The sequence below is a fragment of the Periplaneta americana genome, chromosome 17, assembly GCF_040183065.1.
Source record: "Periplaneta americana isolate PAMFEO1 chromosome 17, P.americana_PAMFEO1_priV1, whole genome shotgun sequence".
NCBI classification, from domain to species: domain Eukaryota; kingdom Metazoa; phylum Arthropoda; class Insecta; order Blattodea; family Blattidae; genus Periplaneta; species Periplaneta americana.
The window spans coordinates 101,884,629-101,910,277 of NC_091133.1; the positions used below are offsets into that span (position 1 = coordinate 101,884,629).

A 25,649-nucleotide genomic window follows, 5' to 3' on the forward strand; every position below is an offset into this window, starting at 1 on the left:
GCAAGGAACCTACCCTCGAAATCCAGCAAGATACCCATCCATGTAGCCACCTTGGAATCCATCACAGAAACACGCACCGTCTGAACCGGGCTTAATACTGTGCACAGATATGGATAAAGGGGTTGCACAAAAGGTGAGTAGGAGTTAATGCTGCTGCTGCTGCTGTTGTTGCTGCAAGAGGGGCAACTCGGGGGCACTCTTCAGCTCTTCATACGATGGGGACTCCCGCCGGATGACAAGAGTGATGCCTGAACTGTAGCAGGCTGGAATAGACACATGCTGTGTCACCACCCAGCCCTGTGTCTGCATGCGGGCACATGTTGACTCTCTCACCATGTTCACCACCTGACCTGTAACCCACAAACCAGTCCCACATTTTACATTTATAACAAGGTTCCACACTTGCATTTCGCAGGAAATGGAAAGATGGCAGAGAGGTGGGAATTATAGGGTTTCATGTGACTTGTTGGCAAAGCATGCCTGTCGATGACAATTGCACGGAAGAGGAAGAATGATCAGAATGGGCAGAAAGTGTATCAGGTGTACTAATCTTGGGCTTACAGGAGAAGTTGGTAAGACTCATTGCTTTCTTGGGCTTACAGGAGAAGTTGGTAAGACTCATTGCTTTCTATGTACGAGGGGGATCCAGGAAATAACGACCGTTCGCGCATACCCGCCGCGCAGCTGACTCCTCTTCCTTGTTTGAAGGTCAACTGGCTTCCTTAACATGTGTTCTCATAATGTTGTGAGTACTGGTTGCAACAAGTCGCCATTGTGCATTTTGTGTTACTTCAAAATGAACGACGTGATTGATAATCCCGCCGACTGTGAGGTGAGGAGTGTGATTCGATTTTTGAATGCCCGACATTTGAAACCTGCAGAAATTTACCGGCAATTGAAAGAGGTGTATGGTGATACTGTAATGAATGAAAGAAATGTGAGCAAATGGTGCGAAATGTTCAAGAATGGGCGAACAAATGTCCACGATTTGTCATCTCGTTTTTCAATGTCTAAATCAATTTCAAGATTATATAAAGATTAATGTTTATTTTACTCTCTAGATTATATCAAGGTCAATGACTTTTGTTTCTCGGGAAAAAATCAATACTTTCGCGTCTGCGCACATCTCACAATTTACGAGATATTGCACAAGGTCAGTTCCGCTCCCCAGTCAGATAAGAATAACATGAATATTTATGAATAATTTCAAGTTAGATATATAGTCGAGCATAAAAAGTCGTATGAAACTTGCCTATAATGGTAATTAAGACGCTCGTATGAAAATTATGAAACTCGCTTGCACTCGTTTCATAAACATACTCGCGTCTTAATTACTACCATTATAGGCTCGTTGCATAATATACTATTAGGTGACACACTGGTTGTTATATCAGTAGTAGCTGCTTTAGAATCACTGAATATAACAGCTTGTTGAAAATAACAGATCCAGTACAACAGATTTTGAAGTGTGAAATAGATGATTCAACTTCACCAAAATCTGTTGTCCCATAGCCTCCATAACCTAAGCATTTATAAAACGAGAAAGTAGACATATAGCATCATAGCACCAGCTAGGGTTGCCAGATTTTAAAACTGAAAATATGGGAGATTTTGGAAATAATAACCAAAATCGTTCTATCAAGGCATTATCGACATGTTTTACCTTTAGGAAGATATTATATACAGTATAACTGTATGCAAAAGCAATTCAAAATGAATTTCATAGCACTATTCATACTTACTTGCTTTGTATTCATTCAGAAACTTTTACAATAAATTGAAATTTCATTTAACAAAATGGGTTGAAAATTAATAAGAATTTGTCATTGTAGATTGCATTTAAAAATATGTAATTAGAACAGCTTTCATAGCATTACAGCACTATTTATATTTACCATTTGACCAGAAATGTCGAAAACACAACCTGGTGGCATTAGATAAAAAAAATTTTTACCATTTAAATAAATAGATAAATAAATAAACAAATAAATAAATAAATTACTGGAGAAAATATTATCAAATACTCGAGATAGGAGACTGGCGAAAATGTGGATAAAATAGGGAGACCTGGCAACCCTAGCATCAGCACATGCTTCAATATGGTTGGACATTACGGATCCAAAATATGAAGCCAATCATTGTCAGAGAACTCACCATGAATAGTTTCCAATTATAGCAATTTTAGGACATCTTAGAAAGTGTCACTTTTTTGGTATCTTCAACCAGGTCCAGGTAATACTCTATTTCTATTGCTTGTGTAGGTTTAGTTTTATGAATCAGATTTTCTTTACTTGTTGGGAGATTTATCTTTTTCTTCATTTCATGTACTTTAGAGAGAAAGCTTTCCTGAGACTTAAAGTTAACTATAAAATTTCTTTGCTCCCAAATGCCAAATGAAAGTCCCAACAATTTTTTCGTATTGAATAATAGCATGCTTTTCTAGTTAATATTTCCTGCTGCATTATCTTTTGGTTTAATTGCCTCATAAGTGATGCCTTATTGGTGTCACTTAGGTTCAAACATGTCTTCAGACAGTTGACTAAACAACAAACAATTCGATAAGAGACTGATGACCTATTAGTTGCATTGCTCCTCTAATTAATCAACGACTATGTTTTCCTAATCATTTAATTTTTTAAAGATTTGCTGTTATTAAAGCATCTCTATTATGAGTAGACTGAAAAGTTTGAAAATACCCATGCTAACTACTGGTCTAACTGATGCAAAGTGGTCAGGTCGTTCAGTCACTATTACAGATGTATAGATGAAGAGTTAGGAATGGATTTTACAAAAGGGAAGATCAATGGCATGGTAAAGAAGGAATAAGAAGATTTAAACCTCGACACTTATCTGGGGTCTTTTCTGACCCCATACCATCTTTTATTGTTAATATCTACATCCATATATTTCGAAATGTTCCAGTAACCTAGATATGCTATCCTTGATTATTTTAGTAATTATATATCGATTAAATAGTGTTCAGACAACTGTAATAATTATCTCCATTATTTTTAATCTTCACTTATGAACACTGTTGTATTTTGACCTTTTAAGTATTTAATTATATATTGATTTTTTTCATGTTTATTTCTTGGGTTCGTGGATGGCTCCAGAACACGTCTTTATTTTCTAGTTAGAATTATTTTACAGTGATAGTGTTTTGTTGTAAGCAAAGTGAACATGTATTTTGAAAAGTGAACAAATGAAACAAATATAGCATAAATTGCCATGTAGACTATGGGTAAAATGTTGTAGGTTCAAAAGTATTTTTCACAAATGTGCAAGTGCACTAACTTAATTTTCTTCCCTTCTCTCTATCTTTCTTGCTCTTTTTCCCCCCTTCAGCTTCTTGTCTCTCCTTCATTTGTCTCACAGCACGAAACACGAAGGGAGGATTATGATGCCCCCTCGCCTCCCCAAAAAAGCTAATTTAGAAGTTTCACGGAAAAACACATGCAAAAAAAAAAGTGGTTCTTGGCATATTTTCTGCCTGTGCACAAATTTTTTTGATAGAAAAGCTAGAATATAGAAAATGCAACCAATGTAAACATATTAATATTGTATAGAATCAACTAAAATTTTGAAGCATTCCGAAAAAGAAGGCAATATTTCACCAACATTGTAAATGAAACACAGAAAGCTGAGAACACAGAAAGGTACAGACAGAGAAAGAAATAAGTAGATCATACCTAATACATTCATGTATTTCCAGCGCTGGTCTCGATGCGTCATGAGGGGTCGCAGGTTGGTGTGTTCATTCCATCTACTGAGGATGTCATTCCGTCGTACCAGCAGCACTGAGGGACTGGATAGCTGCGGCCAAAGAGCTGCCTCACTCACACATTCCACAGGGTTTGTGAGATAGATGCCCCGTGGACCCACACCAAACACCATCTGATGATGCCAAGCATCAGGCACTGGGTTTCCTGGTGCAATGCCATTCTGCAGATTCAGTGTTGCTATGGGAATAGCACCTGCAAACAACTCCACAATTAGCAAGTTCTTTCACAATTCAATTTCGAAATTAGCATCTGACAGTCAAGCTGCTTAAATATTCCAACCATTCTAGCTCCCGATACATTTTAATAAACTTCCACTCAACAAGGACTATTAGGCTATTAGCCTTGTCTTTGGGATGTCAAGTGGGTGTCAAGAGGGATGTCAAGTGTGTGGAGAAAAAGGAAATGGCTGGGTCAATAGCCAAGAAGAAACGGTCTACTAAAGAAATGGTGAAAGAGAGAAAAGTTCGGGGTAGAAGAAAATATGAGATGATAAAAACATTAAGATATATGGATCATATGCGGAAAGACGGAAAAGAAGGAACACTGGAGAATGCTGGGTTTGCAGTGAATGATCTGCCCTTGGGTAGAAATACACACACACATAAAGTTAAAAAAAAAAGGTTTCCCCGTAACATGCCATGAAGGCACTTGGAGGACATGGAGGTAGAGCCCCATGCTTTCCATGACCTCGGCACTAGAATGAGGTGGTGTGGTCGGCACCACGCTCTGACCGCCTTTTACCCCCGGGAAAGACCCGGTACTCAATTTTATAGGAGGCTGAGTGAACCTCGGGGCCGTTCTGAAAGTTTGGCAACGAGAAAAAATCCTGTCACCACCTGGGAATACACACACACATACAAAGAAAAAATGACTGAACATTTAAAGCGCTCCCTCTGAATAAAGGTAACATTATTACGTGCTTAACTGGTATGTCTATTATGAGATGTGGCTCTGGCAGGATGTGTCTATATTAATACATTAATATGCACTATCTCTTACTAAAACTGAACAGTCTGATAGTACTTTCATTGTACTTCTTGTTCACCCATCGGAAATCTATAATATGTTTAAATAAAAGGAATCTCACTTTTATAAAATGTTTCTGCTAAAAAGATCAACGTAGTATTGGTTACTTATTCTTGGTCTTGCTCTTCAGCATAGTCAGTCCTCTTTAAGATACGACACGCGGTAGAACATCTACACCGTAGGTGAGTTCAGCATCTAAATTGTAGTAATGTCCATTCTTCTAATGTATTTCTTATTGTACTTATAGTATAAGAACATATGTTCTATTCTTGAAACTTCTTTTAAAAAATTTTTTAACATCAGTTTTTAACTTCATTGATGTTAATTTTTAATTTCAGGTATTTTGGAATGAATAACATTCACATCTTGTCATTCATATTCTATAATATTTTGATATTTTAACATTATTCTAGGGTCACTATCAGTATTACTTAAGTTTTATACATTGTATTATCAGAATTGTATTATATATATTCCTTCCATAAGACATCATTTAAAAATATTTAATAACTATTCTTCAAATTTATTCTTAATTAAGTTTATAATGAAATTTCAATTCAACACATTGGATCATTTTACTTTTCAACGATGTTGTCTTAGACTTTGTATTTTATAAATTTTATAATTTTGTAGTATATTCAAGATCTTTATACATTCCATTCTCTTGTTGCAGTCGTGATACAACCACTGAAGATGGGGGGGGCACAGCCCCCGAAATATGTATGGTTCCTAACCAATTTCATTTATTTTATTTATTTTATCAATAAATAGTGTTCAGACAACTGTAATAATTATCTCCACTATTTTTAATCTTTACTTATGAACACCGTTGTATTTTGACCTTCTAAGTATTTAGATATCTCCTAACTTTGATAAGGTCAATAATATTCTTTACTTTATAGAAAGAACAAAAAATCATCTTGAAAAATAGAAATTATGGCTTTTCAACTATGTTTTGTTACTGATTTATCCTGAGGTTTTGGTAATACAGGTTCCACATCAGTCTTATATCGTCAAGCTCATTGTATCCAAATATATTGCAAAAGTCATAAATCTAACAGAAGTTACCTTTCTTCATCCAATATGAAAGCCAACGAGTCACAGAAACAAAACGTTCTGGGTACATGGAGAAGAACCGTCCATACAACAAGCCATCTGAGGCAAGTTCCAGGCCACGAATCAAATCTACATGGGAGGCCCCTGCCATTGACCGAGAGAAGAGATATTCGGGGAGTGGGGCTGTCTCAGCTCGCAACCTCGTGTTAACTCCTTCCTTGACTCGATCCAATGAAAATGGGAGGTTACACGCCAGCTGAAAACAATAAGGCAAATGGCACTATTACATGATCACAACACTTCCCTATTTTTTAGACAGCTGCTTCTAATCTTCTAGAAGAAAGGATAATTATTTTAGACAAAAACAAATTTTTGTACTGGAAAAGGATTCTGAAGTTCTCACAGGAAGAGAACAACTGTGATGTAGGGTCGAATTAATAGTCATTTATAAAATGAGAAAACACTTAAGTAATGAGCATTTCCTTAGCACTTATTTTGGATCATATTGCAGAGATGCTACTCTTTCTTATGCACTGAGCATTTCCTTGACATGAAAATAGGCTAAATATGGCAACATGGCTAGACGTGAGTGCTTTGTACATTCAATTGTTATCCAGTGCCTTCAAATTGTTACATTGGCATTATTATCGTACACAAATAGAAAAGTAAACATAATAGAGCTAAGAAAGCATTTTACAGAAGAAGAAAGAAGTGAGCTAAGAGAAGACAAGAGACGAGAAGAGATTCCCTTTCCTTCCCTCATAAGTGGTGTTTCTTGGTATCACTTGTGAGGTTCAGACCTGTCTTCGGACAGTTGACTAAACAACAAGATGTATCAAGAGACTGCAACTTGAAAACAATTCTCACAGAGTATGCAGTCACTTGCAAAAAGTTGTATTGTGCAATAAACTATAGACTGTAAGTAGGTATGACGAATAAATGTTGTTGTTGTTTTCTAATGCCAGGCATTTGACAATAAAGTCATTTGACCTCTTGCACTCCAATATTTTTCAAAGATATTATCATAACTAGCCACTGAAGCACAGATTTGTTAAATGGCAAGTTGTAGCCGATTTAAGTGAACACCATATTTTAACGTTTTGGTGGCTACTTCATTCACACACAACCCCCAGAATGTCTGGAGGACTACACCTGCTGTTGGTCGACGGGTCCATTGGACCTAGCTGGGAGATCTTGTTGATCACCAGCTTTCCCTCCTTAAGCCACTGGAGGACGATTTTAGTGCCATAGCAGGTCAGCACTAGGAACAGAAAAGTAGAAAGAGGAGGAAGGAAAGAGAAATGAACCCCTAGGCCTCGAAATGACGAATAAATAAATACGAATCTTACCAGGACATTTATAACAGCAGTGGCACCACAAGCTGATGTGGATATCTGCGTCACTTGCTTAACACAGGCCTCTTGCTCTGACCAAATCATTATCCGCTCCAAGGGGAACAGCGCTCTGTCTGGACTGCCATCATGCCGTCCTTCCTACAGAAAGTGCACCACATCATTTACTCAAAATCTGAAGAATCCAGTTTTGTTCAAATGTGTTTTAGTTTCTGGATATTTTCTCTACATAATGGAGGGAGACACAAATTGTTATAAATATTATAAAACAAAATCACATAGTGTTCTAGTTTACTTTACAAATGTCAGAGTAAGCTGTAAAGATGGCTCTACGTTAATTAGGTTTTTTGCTCTAAAACTTACAAAATAATCCAAAAAGTAAACAAAACGAAGTGAAATTTGGGGTCTATATGACTATAGGATATCGGTAGTGTGTTTATGAGAATATATGTTGGCTAGATTGGAGAATGGGGTGATGTCATGTGGTCGACGTATGTGAGAAGGTTAGTGGGTTAGTTGAGGTGATATCTCAGTGAGTTTTATTTACTCGTTGTGTTGGTTTATGTCGGCCATGTTGTGACGTCAGAATCGTTTGTGAAACTTGACGAAAATTAAGCGATATCCTATAATAAAAGAATCCCGAAATTTGTTATCAGTGAGGTGGATAGTTTCAACATCAAATACTGGACAGCATTACTTTCGAATTGTAACAATTTCTGATACACGATATGGAAGTAAAGAATATATGCCTAACCCACAAATTTCTTCAGGAGGGAGATTTAAAATCTCTCATATTTAGGGCTGTACAGCCGATATTGAAATAGGCCTATTTATTCTTTTTATACTCACTAGAAAAAAAAAAAGCAAAGCAGATTTTCTTATTTTTTATCATAATTTAATGCTATTGATAACTATACCTACCGAAAATATTTTGGTTAGGTCTACCACAGTAATACACCGACATTTTACTGGCATTTCGTTTAATTAACAATTAAAAATGTAATTGTTTTCTACTCGCAGACATACAACCATACCTTAAAATTAAATTAAAAAACTGAAGTGTTTCACGCTTTTTTTGCTATGAGTGTAAACAGTAGGCCTACAGCATCCTACACAAGTTTGTAAAACAGAAACAGCAGCCTACATATCATGCGATGATAGTATCATAGTCTATCTGATATTACATTCAGTATTTTGTAATCTACATCCAAAGTTGAATGACAACATCATCCTATACCTACTGTAAGAGGAGCAAAGACAATACAAACTTCATTTCACAACTCTCTTTTTATCGAAGCGAATAAAATTGTTGACAAGATGCTAATAGAGCAATACAGAATAGTACAGTACAGAAAGTAGAAATATCACATAAGAGTAAAATATTTTTAAAGACATTATGCAGGACTCAGTCCTGAAAAGAACTAGCTTCGGGACTGTGACAAGCCTACTGTATCCTTAAGTGACATATGTACAGAATAGAACTCTTTGCTGGAAACTCCAACTGTAACTTTCGAGAGCTCAGAAATGGCAAAAGATCAATAAATTTTAACACTGAATAAAACAGTGGTCAAAGCTAGCTTAAACTGTGTGGGAAATGTAGAAAATATGAAGACAAAGGAAAAAAAAGGATCTGTGTAATTAGAGATACCGGTATTACATTATTTTATTTTGGAACAGTTTGAGGCATGAAAGTCGATTTTGTATGAGGAACCACCCTTCTTGGCAACAGTATTGGTTTTACAGAGTGAAATGAAAGCTTTTCATAAATATAGTACCAGTAATTATGTAGTAAGCACCAGCCAGGCCAACTTCCCGCTATAGAAGTCCAGGGCACATAATTACCAAATATACACATAGTCTATATATTTTAATCAAAGCATGACCCACATTATTAATTGTGTTTATTATTGTCTTTATTGAGTGTAATTAGTTACCACTGCCACCGGGTATATACCCATTGTAGTGTGAATAAATACATAAATGCACTGAACATAGAATTTAGTGGTAGTAAAAATCTAGATGTAAAGTAGGCCTGTATGGATTCTATCTTTTCAAATTTTGTAGTTAAATATTTAGTCTCTGTCTGTTAAGTTACAGTGGTTTGTTACACCAAATACAAAAATAGTGTGCCATTTACCTGTTTTATTTAAATTGTTCAACATCAAAATAGCCTAAATACGCATAAGCCATTCATTGTGTGCTACTTTTTTTTTTTTCAATGATTTCATTCCTAAATATATGTCCTGTCATTTAAAAAAAAAAAACAGTAAAACCACACCACTCAGAACATGTCAACTTGTGAAGACTAAAAGAAAACATAACATAACATAATTACCGGTAATCTATACTAATAATAAATCTGTAGCCGAAATTTTTCTGGTAATTTTCGATTTTCCAAAAATAATTGGTCCTAACATATATAATTAACCACCCTGAAACCGAAAATCGTATTTTTGAAATTTTTGTTTGTACGTCTGTCTGTATGTTTGTTACCTTTTCACGCGATAATAGCTGAACCGATTTATATGAAAATTGGAATATAAATTAAGTTCGTGTAACTTAGATTTTAGGCTATATGGCATTCAAAATACTTTCTTTAAAAGGGGGGTTATAAGGGGGCCTGAATTAAATAAATCGAAATATCTCGCTTATTGATTTTTGTGAAAAATGTTACATAACAAAAGTTTCTTTAAAAATGATTTCCGATAAGTTTTATTCTTTACAAAATTTTTATAGGACTGATATTTAATGAGATAAATGAGTTTTAAAATTAAAATAACGCCATCTAAGACGGTGCAATGAATTAAGAACAAATGACTTCGTCTATAAGGGGCATTGGACAACAACAATCGAAACAGGAGCCTTGGACATCAACAATCGAAAGCTATTAAACATAGCCTACAGAGAATGTTTCTGTGTTTGTATGAAGTAATATCAGAAGCTAAATTAACCGATTTGTATAATTAATTATTATTTCACCATTGGAAAGTGTAGTTTCTCTAGATGGACATAATGCTATAATGTTATTACAGTAATGTCTGAGTAAATCGAGGACAGGTAAGATTAAAATAGATTCTTATGCACAGAAAATTTGATAGGCTATTTTGTACATTCGTTTTCTGTATTTCTTAAAATAATATTTATGTACACTCATTTTAATCTCAGAGAATTAACGAATAACGATAGTGTATTGATTTAGTATGCAGTAATAGTACGTTAGGTTAGCAATCCATTATTTTATAATTCAAATTTTAACTATGCTCAATTGAATCGTGTTAAATATATATGCAATAAATGCAATGCAAAAAAAATTGGGTAATGAGCGAAGCAGATTATCTTGTGCTGTTGTAAAAGTTGTTCCCTGGATCAAACGTCCTATTTTAATTATGTAATTACTTTATATTTAATTCTAACAGGTGCAGCGGAGCGCACAGGTATGGCTAGTAATAAATAAAACATTAAAAGATACCAATTGCTTGGTATCATAAGTAAGTACAAGACAAAGAGTCATTAACATTTTTGGGTTGTTTAATTAACTCCTTATGACATTGGCCAGCTTCTCACTGGGAAAGGAGCAACTTTTGACAGCTCCGTAACGTATACTTTTTAACTCTCTTTCAACTGCCCAATGGGAACTGGATACATTACTCATCTTTCTGGTGCCACAGACGAATTGGACACGATGTTGCCACATAGATATATTCCCTAATTTTCCTTCACACTTATTTCCCTGCTTTTACACCCATCCAACCTGTAGCTGACTGCCTGAAGAGGGAATGCTGTTTAGTTGCAACATCATGCTCTGGCTCTGTATATTCCATGTGCTTTACTAGAAATGTCAGAAGTTTCATTTTTCTTTGTGACCATTGTAGTATATTATTTCAAAGCATGTTGATGCGACGTGTTACACAAAATATCGAGTAAATCAAAACTAGGTCAGCATTTATGGATAAATGTATACAATAGCTTAATTTACCACATAAAGTAGCCTATATGACTCTTCCTGTTCGGTGAATCTCATTCAATCCCTCACTTCACATCTCAGTGTTTTACAGCTCAGACGCAGAACATAAAGGTGATGGGCACAACGAAATCATCGGGATTCAAGTGTCCAGGGCTAACCTAATCTCTCTGTTTGTATTCTAAGTATTCTAATTCTACAGCAACTAAAGAATTCGAGAAACTATATTCAGCCACATCATCTATTACAAAACTTCCTGAAGCTATGAATCAAACTCTTGAGGCAATTGTAAGAAAGTATTGATCAGCTGATCTGTCGAGTCATTACTCATACAACGATATATTAGTTATTTACCAAGATTACTAATCTAATTAATAGTGAAATGATAAATAAGCAATAAAAAATATAGGTAAGTTAAGTAGATATACTAATTTTGATAGAGTTTCCTGTTTTAAGTATCTGAGTTCCATGGTGAAAGACAATAATGATGTTATGACTGATATAAAAGAGAAGATTGCAGCTGGGAATCGAGGTCTTTGGGCACTGAATAAAACTATGAAGTCCGGGTGTATCTCAAGAAAAGCTAAAATAAGAATATATAAAACTATTATTAAACCAATAGTAGTACATGGAAGTGAAACCTGGACTCTATCTGAAAGGGCAATAAAGATCTTAAATGCCTGGGAAAGGAAAGTATTACGGAAAATTTTTGGGCCTACTTATGAGCAAGGGTTTTGGCGAATCAAAACAAATGCTGAGTTATATGAATTATATAAAGATATCAACATTATTGTTGACATAAAATTCAGAAGGTTAGAGTGGCTGGGACACGTAGCCAGGATGGAGAACAATCGCACACCCAAAGCTCTACTAGATGCATTGCCAGTAGGAAGAAGGAAAGTCGGACGACCTAAATTGAGATGGCTGACCTAACAAAAGTTGGAATTAGAAGATGGAGAACACGAGCATTAGACAGAAGTGATTGGTCGGATGTTCTGAGGGAGACTAAGGCTAAACTATAAGGGCCGTAATGCCAATGATGATGATGAAGTTAAGTAGATACAGTGACACACTCACCACATTGGATTCATCGCCTTCAGGCAGGGACGCCTGCTTGTCCAGCACAAGGCGCTTGGCCATGATGCAGTGGTAGAGAGCGGAGTGCAGGTTGTATTTGCCACCCTCGCTCTGCACGCGCAAGTTGCCCGCGTTCCACATCACGAGGGTCTCGCCCCATGTGTCGCAGTCCATTTCCGAGGCCTCTCCAGGAGAGCACAGGTCACCGCTCGTACTGTGGTGTCCCCACGAATCGCGGTGCACCAGATTCGCGTCGCCACTCCGGCTGGGGGCAAGGGCCCAAGCGGGCTGCTGGACTGGGGGGTTCTCTTCGGGAGTGCTGTCTGGGCTGGGGGCAGAGGCAGGCGCATTGCGCGATGCGGCACTCAAATCGTTGTGACCAGAGGCTTCCGCCCCGCCGTCAGACGTGTCCGGCTTGGGCTCGGGGACGTTGTGCCCTGGGTACACAGCGACAGTGGCCTCTTCGTCCTGAATATCACAGCAGTCAGAATCGTCCTCGGAGTCCTGGCCACATGATGGACCTGGGTCGAAGTCCATCTCTAGAAAATCCATCTCCGGAGACGAGCCCCCACCGTTGCGCTCCCCATCCCTCCCGTGTTCATCACCGTCCTCCCTGCGCGCCCCTTCCCCACTGGGACCCTGGTCACCACAGCGTGCTAACACGTCCAGCGTAAAGAACGAACTAGGAAGGTCGGCCATTTGGTCGCCCTTGTAAGTATAGATGCAGCACTCGTCTGCCGAAAGGGCATCTTCGCCTTCATTCTCCGATTCACTGGGAGAATCTGTCTCTTCCCACCAACCGACGACACCCCCATGTTGCGGTTCTGATCGGTAGCAGCCATTGGATTTAGTTGATACGTCCAAGTTGTTGTCTTTGTTTGAGCAGCTCCTAACCTTTAATGGGCACTTATCCACAGTGGCATGGCAATTAACATTGTTGCGCAAGTATGAATCTATGCCATTTGTATTTTCCACGCCGTTTGTACAATTCAAGTTCATTCCATTGTGCAGCTTATTAACACATCCTGAACCTGACGCGTTAGAATCGTCCAAATCTGAGTCCAAACTTTCTGGGGGCAGTACATTGTTGTTCACTTTCGCTGCATCTTCAGCCAAGAGAGGATTGATACCATTAGGAATGTTACAGACTAGATTTCTAACTTTCGGTCGAGCACCACCAACAGCTAGACTGCAGTGTTTTCCACAGTCGTTATGTTTGGGGCTGTTAGTTATGCTGTCTCTGTTCTGCTCCACATTACTGGCACTAGCCTCTCCATTCATGCCCACATCAGCTGCGTTCATGTCTCATTGAGGAAGTCTGCAAAAGCAGTTTTTAGCATTATGTGAAGGAAAACTACGAGATGTATATTTATTTCCTACCACTACAGCTCACTTCACTTGAGTTAAATAATAAAACAACTTACGAACAACTTGAACGTAAAATCAGTCTTCTTGAAACTTCAAAGAACATGTTTAAGTATATTCAATCCATAAAATAAAGTACTTAACTGTTACCTTGTTTGGTTATGTATTTCAGTAGCAAAACATAAGCACTTTAGGGACACCGCACTTTACTTTAGAATCTTTATCAGCCTTGACATATTCTCAAGCAAGCACAACACCAACTATATTTATAAATCTTATAACCCAATGTCACACCTCCAATGCCAGTAATAAAGATTGGAAGGATTGGATACAAATTCTCGATGTTCCTTGCCTGTGTCCAACGAGAATAGAATTATATATATTATCTTTGCAATTACGCAGATGCGTGAGAGCATTTGAATCACCGCCGTCTGGATTGTAATAATACTGCCTGCTCTTCGGTACAATTTAACATATATATTTTTTTAAAATTCGTCAACTATTGGATATAGTATCGAAATCTTGGGTGATCTCCCGACTGTTCCTAATTACTTTTACTTATTGCTGAGAGGTAGTTCATTTATGATGCTGCACTCCCGTCATAACCAAGATGAACAAATAATTTAACATGGGAAACGACGTATAGCAATGTTTCTAGAATTTTCCGTTAGAGCGCGACTGTGACTGCACCATACCGCATCATTTCTAATCTGCAGATGTTAAAGTGTTGAGGCGATTGTTAGTGATTACATCTGACTAAGCTAAATACTCGTTTAAGTCAGTAGTTATAAAATTAATTTTCGATATAAAATAGCTGCTGTGTTCATGTTTAATAATGGTGAATTGTTGTGTTCTCCTTTGTAAATCTAGACAAGGAAGTTCACATTCAAAAGAAATAAAATATCATGAAATTTCCTCAGCAAAAGAACTTAGGGAAAAGTGGATGGCGTCTATATCCAGACAAAATGTCTATAATGGTAGCAGGTGGGTTCCAACCGATTACTCACGTGTGTGTAGTATTCATTTTCGTTCAGAAGACTATAGAGAGAACTGCAAGAAAAAAAAATTAAAGCCTGGTGTTATACTAAGCATTTAACTTACTAATTTCGAAAAAAAAAAATGAATGTATTAACGGCTGTACAAGTTTTCTCCCCTGCAGTAACTGCCACAGTTGACTTCATGAATAACAATGCCCGTATCAATACCAATGCAGACTTCTCAGAAGTTGGCCCATCTGTACATTTCATGAAGTGTATAATATATAAATTTTTCACTGTGCATGACGTGACAAAACATAGGATATGAGGCAATGCAACTCGAATTCCATGCAGTTTTATTCTGTAGCTGATGAAAGACTGCAGTGGCTACAGGAATACTTCGTCGGATATATAAGAAGGATTCAGGCTGAATCGAAACGGGCTAAATTGAAAGAGCTAGCCAAAGAGACGACAGAGGCACTTCTGTTCACTGTGAACTCTTCAGTTCATTGTATCATACATCTTGTGAAAAATGGATTTTTCTACGTTCTCACTAGAAGATTTTCTGGAGATCCAGTAGAGGTTCTTTTAGCACAGTTAGAATGGGAGGTGGTAGTAATGATATAACAAATGTACGTACACAGCAGCATAAGCTATCAAAAGAATATTGAAATCAGGACTTATAATAGCTTCCAAAGCAGCCATTGTCACTGGAGATAGTGTATATTGCGGAAAGACCTTTCCAACTGGTGGGAATAGTAACACAGATACCGGTACCGAAAATGACCTTGTTCTTCCTGATCATGTTTTGATTCTTTTGGACAAGCTTAGAGTACCAAATTACAGAATAGACATGAATTTAGAAACTGTCTCCCAAGCTTCGATTTGCAGACATTTAATACGCGTAATTGATGAGAAAGTAAGTTGTGATTGGTCTATTAGGGATATAGGCCTATCTATGCTTAAAACTTCGACGCCAATAAATGACCAAGACGAAGGAGGGCTTAGATATTTAAAATCGACTTTTGTTGCCTTAATAAAACATTTGCAGGAGTTCGTTGAAACCGCAGTACCATATTGTACGAAGTCTTCTCAACTAACAAGAACAATTCGCACATTTGCGCATTTTCCTCTTTCAGACTGAGCATTATTAAATTTCAGTATGCCAAATCATTAACAGATGGTTATCCAGGTTATAATAACAAAGTTTGTACGACCACTACTAGCAAATATTGGAAGGAATAAAACACAGCGTGCATTTCGACCGGTGTGCTATTCAAAGTCTCAGTCCAAGAAAATTATGAAGTTATGACTTCAAGCGATGGATATAATTTTTTTCAGGTAAGGTTTTATCTCTGGTATACATTTACACATAATATCTAGTTTAATTAAAGGAAAACTTGAGAATAATCGTGTTTATTAAACAGAATGCGTTTACGTTTCCATTATAACTAATGTTGCGTATGGTGTTGTACAACGAGTTAGAAAGAGAAGACTATAGAGTGGCCATGTTGTCCTGTACAGCGCTCTTTGCGGTGCCACCGCGAAACACGGCAGTTCTGAGCTAAGCGCCCACCTTTGTAAAAATTCGTCTGCTTACAATGTTGTATAACGGAGATAAGAAGTACAAAAAAAAAACGAAGAAAAAACATGCCTGTTGTGTGTGCTGCATATAACTGCAATGTCAAAAGGAAAAAGACAACTGATATATCATATTTAATGTAAATTTTATGAAGTTAAGTCCATAGTTTTGTTAATTAGCAGCATTTTTTTTCATGCATAAATGTGTAACAACGCCCGGCATAAACAAAATAAATGGTTCACTGGTAGTGTACTTAAACTAAATACGGGTAAAACCAATACAATTCCGTTTCAGACCCAGTAAAAAACAAATAGCAATACAATATTAAAACTGTATTTCGACACTGGCATCCTTTATTTCTGCTCCTTCTGTCCTTACTGCTTATACAAGAAGACGATGAGCTGTAGCTTATAAGAAGTAGGCCTATTTCGAAGACAAACGATTAATCAAATAAATGGTTCACTAGTAATAAAGTTAAACTAAATACGGATAAAACCGCTACAATTCCGTTTCAAACCTAGTAATAGCAATGAAATATTAAAATTGTATTTCGACACTCGCATCCAAAATAACGCAAAACTCTGGGATAGATCGTATTGTTGTTAGTATTTTTACTGGAAGGACATGAGAGAACATAATTGAGCACCCACGTGCAATAATGGGGTAAGTATGAATATATTTCGTAACTACTTACCCCATTATTGTACGTGGGTGCTCAATTATACACAGCCCTTGAAAGGCTCAGACAAACCAGCCGGCTGTTGGCCTCACGTTCACATTTCGATAATAATTATACTTTACTGTAACAAAAAACTGAAAGCGTGTTTTGTCATGTTTCACCCACGTTACAAGCTTGGAGGTAAAGGTTGTTTACTACAGATAGGGCCTACTTTCATTCTATATCTTATTGTATAGTAAATAGTTTTGCAACGTGTAGAGACTGGGAAAACAATTTCGAAATTAAAGCCCGGTTCAGACGGTGCGTGTTTCTGTGATGGATTCCAAGGTGGCTGCGCGGATGGGTCGCCTGCGTGGTCACTCACCGTTAATAATGCGCTCTGGTGGCTCCGTGGATGGCTAGCTTGCTGGATTTTTCCTGCGTGCTTCTGTGCTGGTTCAGTGTCACCAAAATAGTTGTTCTCCAGCTAAATCTTTTTTTTATGTATTTCTTAATTTCTAACGATAGAATAATCAAATATAGAACTTTAGTTGTTTTAAACTTCTTGTTTAATTGCTTTGTTGCAACATTTACTATTGTTAATGTAGAATTTTAGTTGTTTTCCACTTATGGTTAGTTTCTTATTTATCATGAGTGTTATACCGGAGACAGAACAACTAGAGGCTTCAGTGACGTCACTAAAGAAGATCCCACACACAGCAGAATTGTTCGTTGCACTACAAACTGAAAACGTTGACCATCTACTTTCACTGATCCAGCTGCGCTCTCACAATACAATAACGTCTGTTCAGAAAATGTTTTGCAGCTGAATGGTACCGTATACCTGCTAGTGCGGGAGGAGGGGGTGGTCGGACAGTAAAAGTAACCGTCTCCAAGCTTCTAGATGTTCTGTCCCCAGTATATCTAGACTGTTCTGGGACCTTGGGAGCGAGAAAGTAACAGTGTGGATTAACCTCGGGAAGGTTGCAGAAGCTACTATTTTAAGGGGAGAGGATGGTATTTTTGATGAAAAATTACTAAATTAAAAAAATATTCTTTAAAATACTCTGTGATATGTGTGGATCGCCATTTTTAAACTTCCTGCATTATGGATTTTTAAATCACTCGCCCACTTTTATAGTTGTTCCGGTAAATTAAATTTTCAAAAAATTATTTTTTTTCTTTAAAATACCCTTTCATATGTGTGGAATACATTGCATAACATTTTGTGGGTATTTGTGCCCTTATCGGATGTAGAGACGTCATTTTTAAACTTCCTGCGCTATGGATTTTTAAATCACACGCCCGCTTTTATTGGTTTCCAGTAACTTCATTTTTTTGCTACATTGCCAGACAAAATGAATATAATTTCTGAACTATTAAAGATACATGCATGATATTTAGAACACACATTCCTTAGACTATTAGGAAACTTTTCTCTGTAACAGAATTTTGTTAATTGATTTCATTTTAAAAATACGTGCGTTTGTCTGCAAGAAAGGAAATCAGAAAATTGTTATTAAATTTTAATTGTTTATTTTACCAATGGTAGAGCAGCTGGCTACGGACTGGAAGGTCCGGGGTTCGATCCCAGGTGGTGACAGGATTTTTTCTCGTTCCCAAACTTTCAGAACGGCCCCCGAGGGTCACTTAGCCTCCCATAAAATTGAGTACCGGGTCTTTCCCGGGGTAAAAGGCGGTCAGAGCGTGGTGCCGACCACACCACCTCATTCTAGTGCCGAGGACATGGAAAGCATGGGGCTCTACCTCCATGCCCCCAAGTGACTTCATGGCATGTTACGGGGATACCTTTACCTTTTACCAACGTAGGGACTAATATCAAAATTATGTTACAGACAGTTTGTAGAACATACTTTTGCAAATACATTGCAAAAACTGTTTGAATCTATCTTTAAAAACGGTTTAGATATATCGGTTTTAATACAATGCTGCATTGTTTTTTTTTTTTTTTTTTTCAAATTTGGGCCCCCAAATATATATATTTTTTTTCAAAATATTTTTATTTGGTTGAGTTGCCACAGCTATGAGCTCTCAACATACAAAAAATTAATAATTTACATCAAATAGGAAAAAAGTTTTGAAAAATACCATCCTCTCACCTTAAGAGAGCAAGTCGAAAATTTTGATTATGAATTCCTACGGTTGGACCAAAGATCAAGTCAGAACTTTAATTGAGGCGTACAGAGAAGAAACATGTTTATATGCAGTAACCATTTTGGTTCCACATTCTACTCTTTTTAATTTGATCCGTCTTCTCAGCGTTCAAAGCTAGCAAAACAGCAGAGGCTGCTAAACGTCTTCTTCGTACAGCTTCACATACAGCTTCCATATTTGATGTTTACAAATCGTACCGCGCCAGCATCTCCGGTTAAACCACAGTCTAGTATATACAGTCGCGAAGCTCAATACGTAGTAAATATGCAAACATTAGGTAGTTGCTCACAGCTAGGATCGCTAATATCGCCTCATTACAGGCAATGCAAAATAGTACCGTCACAGTCTATTGTTTCTAGCACCCTCAAAACTTAAGCTTCGTGGCTGTATATAGTAGACTGTGCCATTTGTAAGTAAGTAAGGTTAAACTATAAAACGTCTTTGGCATCTCCAACTTCCAAACTGGGATCCAGCCAAAGAGTTTGTAATACTTCAAACTCTTTGGATCCAGCATGCAAGGCAGCTCGCTCCGTGTGAACGAAAACCATCACCGCAGCCACCACGGCACCCAGCCTGCTATACTAAAAGCCAGGTTATGAACCGACGAAACAGGAAGTAGTTGGAATGGCGAGAGGAAAGTGCGGGTTAGAGGGGTAGCCTGTGCAGTGATGACACGTTGAGTGTGGGGGATGGAGGGGAGAACGAGAACGGAGCTTTTCATTGGACCTCACGTGAAAATGTCGTCTGCTAACGAAAATCTGGCAACGGAATCACGGAGACAGTGTAGCCAGTTCACTTGCAGTACCACGTGCATTACGAGTCGCATTTCGTAACAGCGTCATTAGCTCGTGCTTTCTTAAAAACAGTAATTTTAATTACTAATATTGTAGAAAGTGTTATCGAGAACTATATACAGTAGTTATTTTAAACATATCGGTGACAAACGCTGAACACGCTTTGAATCTCGCCCCACTATGTGGCAACAGAGCTCAGAAAGCGACCAACAGAACGTTGCTTCCGGTTTAGTCGGTTCATAACCTGGCTTTTAGTATAGCCACCTTGGAATCCATCACAGAAACACGCACAGTATGAACCAGGCTTAAGACCAACGAGTTAGAAAGAGAAGACTATAGAGTGGCCATGTTGTCCTGTACAGCGCTCTTTGCGGTGTCACCGCGAAACACGGCAGTTCTGAGCTAAGCGCCCACCTTTGTAAAAATTCGTCTGCTTACAATGTTGTATAACGGAGATAAGAAGTACAAAAAAAAAAAACGAAGAAAAAATATGCCTGTTGTGTGTGCTGCATATAACTGCAATGTCAAAAGGAAAAAGACAACTGATATATCATATTTAATGTAAATTTTATGAAGTTAAGTCCATAGTTTTGTTAATTAGCAGCATTTTTTTTCATGCATAAATGTGTAACAACGCCCGGCATAAACAAAATAAATAGTTCACTGGTAATGTACTTAAACTAAATACGGATAAAACCAATACAATTCCGTTTCAGATCCAGTGAAAAGCAAATAGCAATACAATATTAAAACTGTATTTCGACACTGGCATCCTTTATTTCTGCTCCTTCTGTCCTTACTGCTTATACAAAAAGACGATGAGCTGTAGCTTATAATAAGTAGGCCTATTTCGAAGACAAATGATTAATCAAATAAATGGTTCACTAGTAATAAAGTTAAACTAAATACGGATAAAACCGCTACAATTCCGTTTCAAACCTAGTAATAGCAATGAAATATTAAAATTGTATTTCGACACTCGCACCCAAAATAACGCAAAACTCTGGGGTAGATCGTATTGTTGTTAGTATTTTGACTGGAAGGACATGAAAGAACATAACTGAGCACCCACGTGCAATAATGGGGTAAGTATGAATATATTTCGTAACTACTTACCCCATTATTGTACGTGGGTGCTCAATTATACACTAATAATTATCTGTGGTGCCACAGCCCTTGAAAGGCTCAGACAGACCAGCCGGCTGTTGGCCTCACGTTCACATTTCGATAATAATTATACTTTACTGTAACAAAAAAAACTGAAAGCGTGTTTTGTCATGTTTCACCCACGTTACAAGCTTGGAGGAAAAGATTGTTTACTACAGATAGGGTCTACTTTCATTCTATATCTTATGGTATAGTAAATAGTTTTGCAACGTGTAGAGACTGGGAAAACAATTTAATAAAATCATCCGAATCATACTCGTTCATTTTATAGGCAATCTTGCAGGTTGCATTTAAAAGAACCTAGGAATATTAACGTTTTCTTCAGTATATTTGCTAGGACTTCTTGTCATACGTGACAATTTTGCTTAGGTTATTCTTTTAAGCAATCCTTCTAGGAATAGATCAAGTGTTTTAAATTTAGCGTACATAAGTTTAGAATAAGTTCCTAGCACGTATTTGACGAATTACTAGGTTTTTCCACTTCAGTTTAACTGATTTATGCAAACGAAATTAAGACAGCTGACGATTCTAATGTCAGTTATCACCACGCCCACTTTGTTTTGGGCGCATAAGTTCATTACCGACGGTCGTTCAATTTTCTTCAAACATGGCGGCGCAATGACCACTCTATATCTTTCTCTTTCTAACTCGTTGCGTAAGACAGCTGACGATTCTAATGTCAGTTATCACCACGCCCACTTTGTTTTGGGCGCATAAGTTCATTACCGACGGTCGTTCAATTTTCTTCAAACACGGCGGCGCAATGACCACTCTATATCTTTCTCTTTCTAACTCGTTGGTGTTGTATGATCTGCCATCAGCGGAGATTTCTCAGCAGACTATATACGCAAAATGGACCTCATAGAGCAGGCAGTATATTGCAATCCAGACGGCGGTGATTTGAATAATTTGAAAGCATTTGACTGTTCCAACATTATTACTTTTTTATGTTTAAAATACAGGATAATCAAAATATAATGTAAATGATTCCCGCCACTATCACATAACCACAGCCACGACGCTATCTGCCAAGCTCTGGTGTCTACAGAAGAAAAACTCAACATGAATTAAAATAAATGATTAAAGAGTAATAATAACACTTATAAATAATAAATAAGAAAATAATTAGTGTTATTATGTTCAGTTCTGTTAATTATGGTAAAAGCGTGAGTTTAAAAGCAGGGAAGATAACACATAGTAACCTGTTTAGATTAAGTAACATGATGACAGAGGTGTAATTTTGTAGTTCATTCGCTGAGTAGCACCCCTAGCCTAAACTGCGATGTTTCTAAATAATCACTTAGGGTAAATATTTACCATAACTTGCACTAAGTTTTATAATTTCACTCACTGCACTGGTACATTCAACTTGATATTGCAGATTCAAGAATCATAGTTTCAAGATTTTGCGACTCAGTGGATTATAAGCCACATTCTTCGAAGGAACAAGCTTTTCAGTTAAAGCTGCTGCAATGTTATCTAGAAGTGGCCTAACAAATTTCACAGTAATGATATTAGTAAGTCGTTTTTGGCCGTCTTCGTCACAAATTGGGCATTGCAAGAGAGGGCATCTACACAGTAACAGCTCAATTTCCGAACACAAATTTTCTAATATATTCTTGTTTGGTATGAATGGTACTGCCCGTTCAACAAAACGATGAATGACTGATAACACTGAAACAAGGGTAGGTTTCAGATATCGCAGAGCTCCTAAATCTTGATTTGCAATAAGACTCATCAATGGAGAGCTATTAGTGTTTTCAGCTATACAATCTAAGCATCCCATGCAGGAGGCCCTTTCTTCCACTATTCGTACTATATAGCCACCAATGTATGTCAAGCTTGCTGTTCTCATTGTTGGTAATGGTATGTCTGTAAAAAAATCCATTCCTGGTTTACAAAAAAATTGCAATAATAAATAATAAAAACCACATAAAATTTTAATGAAACACTGTAACAATTACTAGTAAATCAAATGACTAATTGTCATTGAATATGCCTATAGCTTACCTGATTGGTTTAGTAGCTGTTGCAAGATGTTTAAAACTGACTCAGGAATACTATATGGTGCAGCAGCGGTATCTGGCATATCTAGTTCTTGAATAGGTCGTCCATCTGTGATGTCAGATGCATGGTTCTCTACACTGCTAAAGTTTGACATGCACAAAATACCCGTTTTCAATATCTTTTGTAAACTGAAGTTCACTGCCCTTGCATCCAACATGTCATTTGATCCGGACATACGGCGCAATGTACTAAAGAGCGACTCAACAGGATCACTTGAAAATGCTCTAGTAAGAACATAATGGTACCCATTTTCTAAAAGATATTTAATGCAGAGAACAGTTGATTTTGTTGTCAACGTGATAGCTTGATATGTCTCGTTAGTTAGGAAATCTTTTTGACGTGTGCTACTTGCACACTTCGTTGTATGGAGATAAGAAAGGAAATAATTTTCTAACCAGTCTAGACGATAATCATCCAAAGAGAAGAACTGTTGCTTATCATGATTTCTACTTTCCACATGATAATGTGTATTGCTAATATCATGCATTGCGAACCACTTGTTGATATTTTCCATAAAAGTTAATGTCACATCAGAATCTTTGAATTTGTGGGCTTCAGGGTGTGAGCTTGCATTTTCTTTCAATGTTCTGATAGCAGCAATTACACATGGAGAAAATATTTCTTTTGCCCTTCGAACGTTCATTTTTTCAAATGCAGTAGGCTCAACGTGTTTTTTCGTGAGATATCCGACAGGTTTCACTGTATCATCTTTTTGGAGTTTGTGTAACAATTTCACATATTTCCCTGAGATTGTTCCAGTACCATCAGACATTTCACGTTCCAGGAATTGGGTTCTGATATTTTTCAATATGTGGCACTGGTCAAAACTTAGAAATAACTTTCTGTTTCCACCACAAGGGTGTGTGGTCACGGGTTTCAATGAACCACCTGAAAGATGCTTCATCATTATAGTATTGCTTTTATGGTTGTCAGAAACAATTCTAATAACTATAAAACCACATTTCTCGACTTCACTAATCACTTGCAATGTTAGTATATGTAACTCTTGCCCTGATAATTATTGTTTTGTGAAGAAAAATGCACATGGTATACGGTAGCTGGTTGAGAGCCCCCTTAAAACAAAACACAAGACTCGATTAACCACTACTTCTTTCTTGGGAATATCAAGTATTTCATCCTCATTCCTTGTGCTTCTGTTGTTTCCTTATAGCCAAAAAAAGTATCAAGCTTGCGATCGTATATTATCTTGCAGTTGATTGCAGCCTCGTCTACAATAAGTGATGAAAACCTCTCAACTACAGTGAGGTTTTTTGCCTCTAAGACCAACCTTTCTTTAATCAAAGGAGTGACACCAGACGAGCAATCAGTAGGGCCAGAATATCTCGTGAGTGTTCTCTTAAGGCAGTTTAAAAAAACCTCTTGATCGTATATGGGAATAACTTTTAGGAGATAATGTATTGCAGTATTATGCATTCTCTGATTGTCTCACTATTCCACCTTGGTATTCTCTTTCGATGATTAAGCAGCTGATCTAGGATAAATTTTGCATGAATACTGCCTTCATCTGCCTCTTTCTTTACATTTTACAGTTCCTTATGTAACGGATCTCTTTCAATTAGTTGGAGTTTTTCGGTTGTTTTCGTTATCTCATCTTGCTTCTCTTGTAACACCTGATTAAGTCGTGTAATTTTCACACGCAATCTGTTAATATTTCTTTTTAGCTCGTCAATGTTGACAGCGTCTGTTTGCATGGCTTTATGGTCATTTTCAACTGGCAAGAAGAAAATGTCACTAACTGATGTTGAGCCACTCGGGACATCTTGTTCAAATAGTGAAAAACCAATATTACTAAAAGATTTGCGTTTCTTTAGTGGAGGGAGATAAGTTTTAGTAATCGTTCGTCTTGGTCTTTTGATATTTGTTACTTTATACCTAGGATAATGATCGAATATTGTTGGCACAGCATTTGGTTTTAATCGTTTAAATTTTCCATTATTAGAATAATCTTCTTCCTTGAAATGTAAACTACAAACGACTGAGGATGGGGAGTTGCTGTTTGGAACGAAGTCTTGGCGTGAAATCACTTTAAGCCATTTTTCGCATCTTTCTCTATCACTCGGAAATTCGTGGAATGATATTGTTCCTCCACTCTTTTTTCTATTCGAAGTACACAACAAATCGCCATTTTGAATCACATCACAATAAACTCACTTACCAGTAGAAAGAAGCACAATATTTTAGTATAATCGCACAGGAAACCATACACACATTCCTCAGCGAACCTTGGCAGCTAATGCCATCTGGCGGAAATTTCACATTTTCTCGATTACAGCTTTAACACAGGGATCAACATGAATTGTCAAGGCCGGTAAGGAAGAAGCAAAGCGAGCATCAAGTCAGCCGTGTAATAGGCATGGGGCTAAACTGTTATTTTTTTTTTAAACAGTTTCAAGTGAAACTGTTTCGACAAAGAAACTGTTCCAAAATAACAGTTAAAAAAAAACAGTTTCGTAAGAGGCATCTGTAGATTTGTTGCGATCGATTTCAGTTCACTGATCGAGGTAGCGTACCTGTTTCAAACGGCCATGTTCCGTGTTATAGTTTCGACAGATTGGGCAAGAAATCCCAACAAACTTCTGAGAAATTCTA

At 37.2% G+C, this 25,649-nt stretch overlaps 1 protein-coding gene across 1 annotated transcript; it reads right to left on the reverse strand.

Annotated features, from left to right (window-relative positions):
- On the reverse strand, window positions 1-13,906 carry LOC138693152 (uncharacterized). The gene is made up of 6 exons (XM_069816839.1): window positions 13,770-13,906; window positions 12,255-13,572; window positions 7,214-7,357; window positions 5,877-6,120; window positions 3,690-3,974; window positions 1-350 (listed from the first exon to the last, which is right to left on the reverse strand). The coding sequence occupies exons 2-6, from the start codon at window positions 13,554-13,556 to the stop codon at window positions 145-147; spliced, it is 2,181 nt and encodes a 726-aa protein (XP_069672940.1). The 5' UTR covers window positions 13,557-13,572; window positions 13,770-13,906; the 3' UTR covers window positions 1-144.
- Window positions 13,907-25,649: the final 11,743 nt, after the last annotated feature.